Below are 9,499 nucleotides of genomic sequence, written 5' to 3'. Positions count from 1 at the left end.
ACTAACACCAGTAGACTTTTAGTAACTATAAATGTTCTTTAAAAATAACAGCAGCTTTCAGCCGGTCACCATGATGCAAACATGAAATATTAGACATACAGTAGTAGTTCTTTACAGGTTTTTTATTCGATTGCGCTGCTTTTCCATTGGTTTTCTATGTAAACATGGACGTGTTTGACTGTTGCGCTTGCGTCTCTTGCATGAAACGGCTTTCTAAAAACACGCCGCTCAAGTTAAAAGAAGTTCACTCCCATCTTCTTGCATTTTTTCCTTTTCCACTGCCGCGTCGCATCTTTATTAATACAAAAGCACATTCTGTGTGAACTGCACCTCGCACTATATTCTACTTATGGTCCTTCACTGAGCGCGTCACACAGGAACAGTTGATCATTCTTTTCTCTTTACTGTTATCATTGTCATATTGTCAAAGTGTCTATTTCTAATGTTTGGTCATATTTCTATTCATCATATCAAATCGTGGCAAAACATTAAATTCGAATTAATTGATCAAATCGGAAAAACAACCTTAACACACCTGACGGAGTACGGCGCGTCCTCTTTAAAACAGCTGCCCCACGAGCCCAGCCAGTCTCCCGTCACAGAGTTAAACACCTGGATACGCTTGTTCCCTCTGTCTGCAACCCACACCTGAACACACGAGCACGAGAGGACGAACACAGAACAGTTAACACTGCGTCAGTCAACTACATTCACAACCCACCTGACTGCTGTAATGCTGTCAAACAGGATCTTAAAGGAACGGTTCACCCAAAATTAAAATCTGCTGAAAATGCACTCACTCTCAGGCCATCGGAGATCAGGATGAGTTTGTGTCTTCATCAGATTTGTAGAAATGTTGCATTGCATCAGTGTCTCACTGCAAGTGAATGGGTGCCGTCAGAATGAGAGTCCAAACAGCTGATAAAAACATCACAATAATCCACAAGTAATCCACAGCACTCCAGTCCATCAGTTAACATCTGGAGAAGACAAAAGCTGAAACTAATCCAGCATTAAGACGTTTCTAACTAAAATACATTGAGTTCATAATCCATAATAACGCTTCCTTCAGTGAAAAAGTGTTCTGGTCTGAATCAGGAGAGAAATCTGCACCATTTACAAGCCAAAACGGTCCAAAACGGCTCTAAACTTTTCAGCTTTTGTCTTCTCCAGATGTTAACTGATGGACTGGAGTGCTGTGGATTACTTGTGGATTATTGTGATGTTTTTATCAGCTGTTTGGACTCTCATTCTGACGGCACCCATTCACTTGCAGTGAGACACTGATGCAATGCTACATTTCTACAAACCTGATGAAGAAACAAACTCATCCTGATCTCAGATGACCTGAGGGTGAGCATGTTTTCGTGTTGACGTCATTCAGAAACAGAAGTGAGGAAGAACATTGACACAAACCCTCTGGTAGCTGTCGACCGCCACACTGTGAGGGATGTAGAACTGAGCGAGTCCCTGTCCTTTCTCTCCGTGCATCCACAGCACCTGCAGATCTGACACACACCAATGCGTCACATTCACTCATCTGTGCATGAACATTTCCACATACAAACCCTGATTTTGTATTAAAATGTATTCTATATTTAAGAAATGTAAGAGCAACTAATAATATTGTTTTTTTTTCATTGTGGACGTGTTTTGTGCAAATTACACATTCATTACAATACTACAAATTCATTAGCATTGGATTAGAACAAGGTTAAAAACAAACTCACTAGGAATATTATATTATAGGAATATTATAGTTAACTAAAAGAATAAAAAACTAAAATAAAATATATTTTTATATTATAATAAAATTATTTTGATTATTTTTAATTATTATTTTAATTCCTTTTATGTAAAGCACTTTGAATTACCATTGTGTATGAAATGTGCTATATAAATAAACTTGCCTTGCCTTATTTTATATTATATTATTTCAGCTAGTTGCCAAGGCAACATTTCACTTTCTCATTTAGTTTAAGTTGATGCACTAAAATAACTAAAAAGAAAAAAATTAATAACAATTATTAAAAGTAACCAAAACTCACAACAACATTATTAAAAACATTTACTAAAATGATAGTAAAACAGAAATTGTAAAAATAAAATATGAATTAAAAACTATAATAATACCTTGATGATACTGAAATAATGCTGATACACACATACTGTCAATTAAGCAGAAATGTTTAATGAGAAGTAAATGCGTGTAGAAATGTGAGATAATAAGAGCCAGTGATGCTAAAATCACCATAAAGCACACCTCTGGAGAGTTTGATCAGGCGGTTGTTCATGCCGCCGTCTCCGTCCACTATGTAGATTTCTCCAGAACTGTGGACGAATATTTCAGCTGGCTGGTCGAACTGGAGCGGACTCAGAGAAGATCCGGCTTTCCCAGGAGATCCCAGAACCTGCAGCAGCTTCCCTGATGGAGAATACTGCTTCACTGTGTGTCCGTACGGCCCTGAAACACACACACACACACACACACACACACACACACACACACCACAGCAGTGTTACTCACATGTCTCACTCACACACACACACACACACACACACACACACAACACTCACGCTCACTCACTCACGCTCACTCACTCACGCTCACTCACTCACGCTCACTCACTCACGCTCACTCACTCACGCTCACTCACTCACGCTCACTCACTCACGCTCACTCACTCACGCTCACTCACTCACGCTCACTCACTCACGCTCACTCACTCACGCTCACTCACTCACGCTCACTCACTCACGCTCACTCACTCACGCTCACTCACTCACGCTCACTCACTCACGCTCACTCACTCACGCTCACTCACTCACGCTCACTCACTCACGCTCACTCACTCACGCTCACTCACTCACGCTCACTCACTCACGCTCACTCACTCACGCTCACTCACTCACGCTCACTCACTCACGCTCACTCACTCACGCTCACTCACTCACGCTCACTCACTCACGCTCACTCACTCACGCTCACTCACTCACGCTCACTCACTCACGCTCACTCACTCACGCTCACTCACTCACGCTCACTCACTCACGCTCACTCACTCACGCTCACTCACTCACGCTCACTCACTCACGCTCACTCACTCACGCTCACTCACTCACGCTCACTCACTCACGCTCACTCACTCACGCTCACTCACTCACGCTCACTCACTCACGCTCACTCACTCACGCTCACTCACTCACGCTCACTCACTCACGCTCACTCACTCACGCTCACTCACTCACGCTCACTCACTCACGCTCACTCACTCACGCTCACTCACTCACGCTCACTCACTCACGCTCACTCACTCACGCTCACTCACTCACGCTCACTCACTCACGCTCACTCACTCACGCTCACTCACTCACGCTCACTCACTCACGCTCACTCACTCACGCTCACTCACTCACGCTCACTCACTCACGCTCACTCACTCACGCTCACTCACTCACGCTCACTCACTCACGCTCACTCACTCACGCTCACTCACTCACGCTCACTCACTCACGCTCACTCACTCACGCTCACTCACTCACGCTCACTCACTCACGCTCACTCACTCACGCTCACTCACTCACGCTCACTCACTCACGCTCACTCACTCACGCTCACTCACTCACGCTCACTCACTCACGCTCACTCACTCACGCTCACTCACTCACGCTCACTCACTCACGCTCACTCACTCACGCTCACTCACTCACGCTCACTCACTCACGCTCACTCACTCACGCTCACTCACTCACGCTCACTCACTCACGCTCACTCACTCACGCTCACTCACTCACGCTCACTCACTCACGCTCACTCACTCACGCTCACTCACTCACGCTCACTCACTCACGCTCACTCACTCACGCTCACTCACTCACGCTCACTCACTCACGCTCACTCACTCACGCTCACTCACTCACGCTCACTCACTCACGCTCACTCACTCACGCTCACTCACTCACGCTCACTCACTCACGCTCACTCACTCACGCTCACTCACTCACGCTCACTCACTCACGCTCACTCACTCACGCTCACTCACTCACGCTCACTCACTCACGCTCACTCACTCACGCTCACTCACTCACGCTCACTCACTCACGCTCACTCACTCACGCTCACTCACTCACGCTCACTCACTCACGCTCACTCACTCACGCTCACTCACTCACGCTCACTCACTCACGCTCACTCACTCACGCTCACTCACTCACGCTCACTCACTCACGCTCACTCACTCACGCTCACTCACTCACGCTCACTCACTCACGCTCACTCACTCACGCTCACTCACTCACGCTCACTCACTCACGCTCACTCACTCACGCTCACTCACTCACGCTCACTCACTCACGCTCACTCACTCACGCTCACTCACTCACGCTCACTCACTCACGCTCACTCACTCACGCTCACTCACTCACGCTCACTCACTCACGCTCACTCACTCACGCTCACTCACTCACGCTCACTCACTCACGCTCACTCACTCACGCTCACTCACTCACGCTCACTCACTCACGCTCACTCACTCACGCTCACTCACTCACGCTCACTCACTCACGCTCACTCACTCACGCTCACTCACTCACGCTCACTCACTCACGCTCACTCACTCACGCTCACTCACTCACGCTCACTCACTCACGCTCACTCACTCACGCTCACTCACTCACGCTCACTCACTCACGCTCACTCACTCACGCTCACTCACTCACGCTCACTCACTCACGCTCACTCACTCACGCTCACTCACTCACGCTCACTCACTCACGCTCACTCACTCACGCTCACTCACTCACGCTCACTCACTCACGCTCACTCACTCACGCTCACTCACTCACGCTCACTCACTCACGCTCACTCACTCACGCTCACTCACTCACGCTCACTCACTCACGCTCACTCACTCACGCTCACTCACTCACGCTCACTCACTCACGCTCACTCACTCACGCTCACTCACTCACGCTCACTCACTCACGCTCACTCACTCACGCTCACTCACTCACGCTCACTCACTCACGCTCACTCACTCACGCTCACTCACTCACGCTCACTCACTCACGCTCACTCACTCACGCTCACTCACTCACGCTCACTCACTCACGCTCACTCACTCACGCTCACTCACTCACGCTCACTCACTCACGCTCACTCACTCACGCTCACTCACTCACGCTCACTCACTCACGCTCACTCACTCACGCTCACTCACTCACGCTCACTCACTCACGCTCACTCACTCACGCTCACTCACTCACGCTCACTCACTCACGCTCACTCACTCACGCTCACTCACTCACGCTCACTCACTCACGCTCACTCACTCACGCTCACTCACTCACGCTCACTCACTCACGCTCACTCACTCACGCTCACTCACTCACGCTCACTCACTCACGCTCACTCACTCACGCTCACTCACTCACGCTCACTCACTCACGCTCACTCACTCACGCTCACTCACTCACGCTCACTCACTCACGCTCACTCACTCACGCTCACTCACTCACGCTCACTCACTCACGCTCACTCACTCACGCTCACTCACTCACGCTCACTCACTCACGCTCACTCACTCACGCTCACTCACTCACGCTCACTCACTCACGCTCACTCACTCACGCTCACTCACTCACGCTCACTCACTCACGCTCACTCACTCACGCTCACTCACTCACGCTCACTCACTCACGCTCACTCACTCACGCTCACTCACTCACGCTCACTCACTCACGCTCACTCACTCACGCTCACTCACTCACGCTCACTCACTCACGCTCACTCACTCACGCTCACTCACTCACGCTCACTCACTCACGCTCACTCACTCACGCTCACTCACTCACGCTCACTCACTCACGCTCACTCACTCACGCTCACTCACTCACGCTCACTCACTCACGCTCACTCACTCACGCTCACTCACTCACGCTCACTCACTCACGCTCACACACTCACGCTCACTCATACACGCTCACACACACACACACACACACACACACACACACGCTCACACTCACTCATACACGCTCACACACACACACTCACACACGCTCACTCATGCTCACACACTCACGCACTCACACACGCTCACACACACTCACACCCACACACGTTTCTCATACATCTCACACACACACACACGCTCACACACAAACACACTCACACACACAAACACGCTCACACACACTCACTCACTCACTCACACACGCTCACACACTCACACACCTGTGCAGAGAAAACCCACCGTTCCCTACATCTGTGATCCACACCGTTGGATCCGCGGATGCGTTGGCCAGCACACACACAAACACACTCACACACTCTCACACACACTCATACACGCTCACGCACGCTCACACACACACACGCTCACACACGCACGCTCACGCACGCTCACACACGCACGCTCACACACGCTCACACACACACACACACTCACGTTTCTCATACAGCTCACACACACACACACGCTCACACACAAACACACTCACACACACAAACACGCTCACACACACTCACTCACTCACTCACACACGCTCACACACTCACACACCTGTGCAGAGAAAACCCACCGTTCCCTACATCTGTGATCCACACCGTTGGATCCGCGGATGCGTTGGCCAGGAAAATCCCATGAGGCATTTCCAGGCTGCTGGTGTTCCAGGCCTGCAGGAAGTCTCCATCCGTGCTGAACACCAGCACTTTAGGCACGTTATCGCCTCTCTGTCAGGAGCAAACACACACACACACACACACACGGGAACATGAGGACCTCGTCAGGATGATGCGTGATGACTGATGGTCTCAGACTCACTTATAGAAGCCCATTTAAAATATCTTTTTAAAAAGTAACTGACTATATCTTGCAATTCTGATTTTTTTTCTCAAATTGTGAGTTTATGTCATAATTCTGTCTTTTTTTTCTCAGAATTGTGAATTTTATCTTGCAATTCTGCCTTTTTCTTGAAATTGGAAGTTTATATCAATTGTGACCCTTTTCTCAAATTGAGTGTATCTCGCAATTCTGTTTTTTCATGTTTCCACCACAGAAAAAAAATTATTGCGAGTTTTATTTTGCAGCTTTTGAGTTCACATCTTTCAATTGTGACTTCATTCTTGAAACTGTAGTTTTTATCTCACGACTCAAATTGAGTTTGTCGCAAATCTAAGTTCTTTCCTAATTGTTTTTACATCTCGTAATTCTGCTTTTTTTTTTAAATTGTTACTTTATATCATAATTCTGTGTTCTTCTCAAATTAGGAGTTTGTCGCAATTCTGCCTTTTTCTCAATATTGTACGTTTTTCATCTCACAATTCTTTTTTCCCCCGCCACAATAAAAAAATAAAAAAGTAACTGCAAGTTTTAATTTGCAACTTCTGAGATAACATCTCACAATTCTGACTTTTTTTCTGAAATAGTTTTTATATCTCGCAATTCTGTTTTTTCTTGGAATTGTGAGTTTACAGTATCTTTCGCGATTGTGAGTGAACATCTCTATATTCTGCCCCTTCCCCCTCAGAACTGTGAGAAACAGTCCTCACTCACCTGAGCCACATACACCAGGCCGGCCAGATGATTGACAGCCACGCCGAACACCTGTCCGGTGAAGTACTCGGGGTTCTTGGGCCAGGAGATGTCCAGCTTATACAGCGCTCGACCAGAAACCCTGAACTCACTCTGAGACCTGGACGCCACACTCACCTGAGGACACACAACATGACAGATCATTTCCAGACACATCAAACCTTCATTTACTGAACCAATAATAACCCCTACATACCGCGATATTACCGTGGACACTGCGGTAACCCCGAAATACCGCGATATTACCGTGGATACTGCGGTAACCCCGAAATACCACGATATTACCCTGGACACTGCGGTAATATCATGCATTTTACACATGTACTATTAAATTCTTATGGTATTCAACAGTTTATTCGGTCTACTAACAAAAAGTACCAAAATCGACCACGGTACTAGCCTGGATTTACCATAGTAGCACCGTAATACCATGGTTTATGGACCTGTACCATGCTAGCACTATGGTATTCTTTAAAATAACAATCACTTGGTAGCACCACAGTATTTAAACATACTCCGCGATGATTTCTGAAGTTGAACACACACATCATGTGACGTTTACTCTCAGGTGTGTCGTGTCATGTTAAACACCGAACATTTATCTATCAATCAATCAATCTCCACATCGATCGATCAGACTCACGTGAGAGCTGATGGAGCCGCAGATGAAGATGATGAAGAGGAGTATTGCCATGCCGACAGCGATCAAACAGCAGCAGCTGCGCCTTCTCATAGAGATCGATGATAATAATCAATCAGCACTGCACTTCCTGTTTTGATCACATGACGACTCCTCGAACCTCATTGGTTCACACTTGACAGCTGCGCAGCACGTCACGCGCGGTCGAAAAATACTAATTAATCATTTTTTGTTGTTGTTGTTTTCAAGTATTTCATGTAAAACGACCTGATGTCCTTTAATGATGAGACACGATTATTTAATGAAATTAATTGTTCACAAAAGTTAATAATATTCGGCTGTTTCATCTGTAAGGTCAATAGTAATATGATATATACGTTAGATTTAGCATGTAGATTACTGAATTAACCCTGTAAACACTCAAATATGATATATATATACACACACACACATATATATATATATGAGAATCAAGTAAAGCTGAGCTATATAAATGTAAATATTTTCCAAGTATATTCTGTATGTGTATTTATACATGCATAAAAAATGTACACAGTACACAAACATTATTTAAACAAAAACTTTTATTTTGGATGTGATTAATTGTGTGACAGCACTAGGATATAGTGAATGATGCACAGGCTGAATATGTGCAGATCTGCTAATTATTCTTCTGCATGTGTTTTGTATGTTGGCAGGGTTTGTAGAAACATTTAAGCCAAACAGATCATCTACGAGGTTTTAGAGTGAAGAGATGAAGCAGCTTTGAGCCTAAAAACACGAGCAGGTTGAAAGCAGACACACTGGTGATCACTGGTAAGTCTAAAGGACAGGATGAACATCTTTAATGTTTGTAGATTCTAATCATGACACTAGTGTTTCTCTGTGACCTCGTGAGTGAAACAGCCTTAAAATCACATGCTGTTCAACATCCAGACGTATGATTATGAGATCGTAATGACAGCAACGTGTTTGGCTTTACATTCTGAGCACCGGTAATCAATACATTCATTGAGTGAGAGAGATCCATCTGTACACACACCACATGACTTCAGCTTCGTCTGCGCTGGCAGTCGCTCAGAGTCCATCATGATGCATTATGGGTCGTCAGCAGAGACGAGTCGGTCACTCTCGTATGCTGGCGGAGTAAGAGAACTGAGGGAAGTGAGCGACCGGCCCAGCGTCCTCCACATCCTGACGGCTCACTGAAACAAAAGCTCAGCATTAATCACCACCAGAGTACTGTGTGTGTGTGTGTGTGTGT

At 46.5% G+C, this 9,499-nt stretch overlaps 2 protein-coding genes across 9 annotated transcripts in view; both read right to left on the bottom strand.

The window, feature by feature from the left end:
• LOC107722101 (NHL repeat-containing protein 3) overlaps positions 1-8,388 on the bottom strand; it is a 9,019-nt gene extending 631 nt beyond the window's left edge. The window contains exons 1-6 of one of the 6 annotated variants that reach the window (XM_016530324.1): positions 8,239-8,388; positions 7,557-7,712; positions 6,583-6,733; positions 2,264-2,464; positions 1,417-1,508; positions 536-648 (exon numbers count right to left, since the gene is read on the bottom strand). In XM_016530324.1, the coding sequence (XP_016385810.1) occupies positions 536-648; positions 1,417-1,508; positions 2,264-2,464; positions 6,583-6,733; positions 7,557-7,712; positions 8,239-8,328 (803 nt within the window). In that variant the 5' untranslated portion in view covers positions 8,329-8,388. The other 5 variants (XM_016530323.1, XM_016530327.1, XM_016530325.1 and 2 more) reach the window with 5 other exon arrangements.
• An 828-nt stretch (positions 8,389-9,216) lies between these two features.
• The window catches only part of akt2l (v-akt murine thymoma viral oncogene homolog 2, like), a 22,361-nt gene continuing 22,078 nt past the window's right edge, over positions 9,217-9,499 (bottom strand). For all 3 annotated transcript variants that reach the window (XM_016530321.1, XM_016530320.1, XM_016530322.1), the window contains exon 14: positions 9,217-9,440. In XM_016530321.1, coding sequence (XP_016385807.1) covers positions 9,361-9,440 — 80 coding nt within the window. In that variant the 3' untranslated portion in view covers positions 9,217-9,360. The remainder of the gene's footprint in view (positions 9,441-9,499) is intronic.

This window comes from Sinocyclocheilus rhinocerous, unplaced genomic scaffold (assembly GCF_001515625.1).
Source record: "Sinocyclocheilus rhinocerous isolate Xijiao unplaced genomic scaffold, SAMN03320098_v1.1 scaffold4622, whole genome shotgun sequence".
NCBI lineage: Eukaryota > Metazoa > Chordata > Actinopteri > Cypriniformes > Cyprinidae > Sinocyclocheilus > Sinocyclocheilus rhinocerous.
The sequence above is the reverse complement of the archived record's forward strand: the minus strand, read 5'-3'. Positions and strand labels throughout refer to the sequence as shown.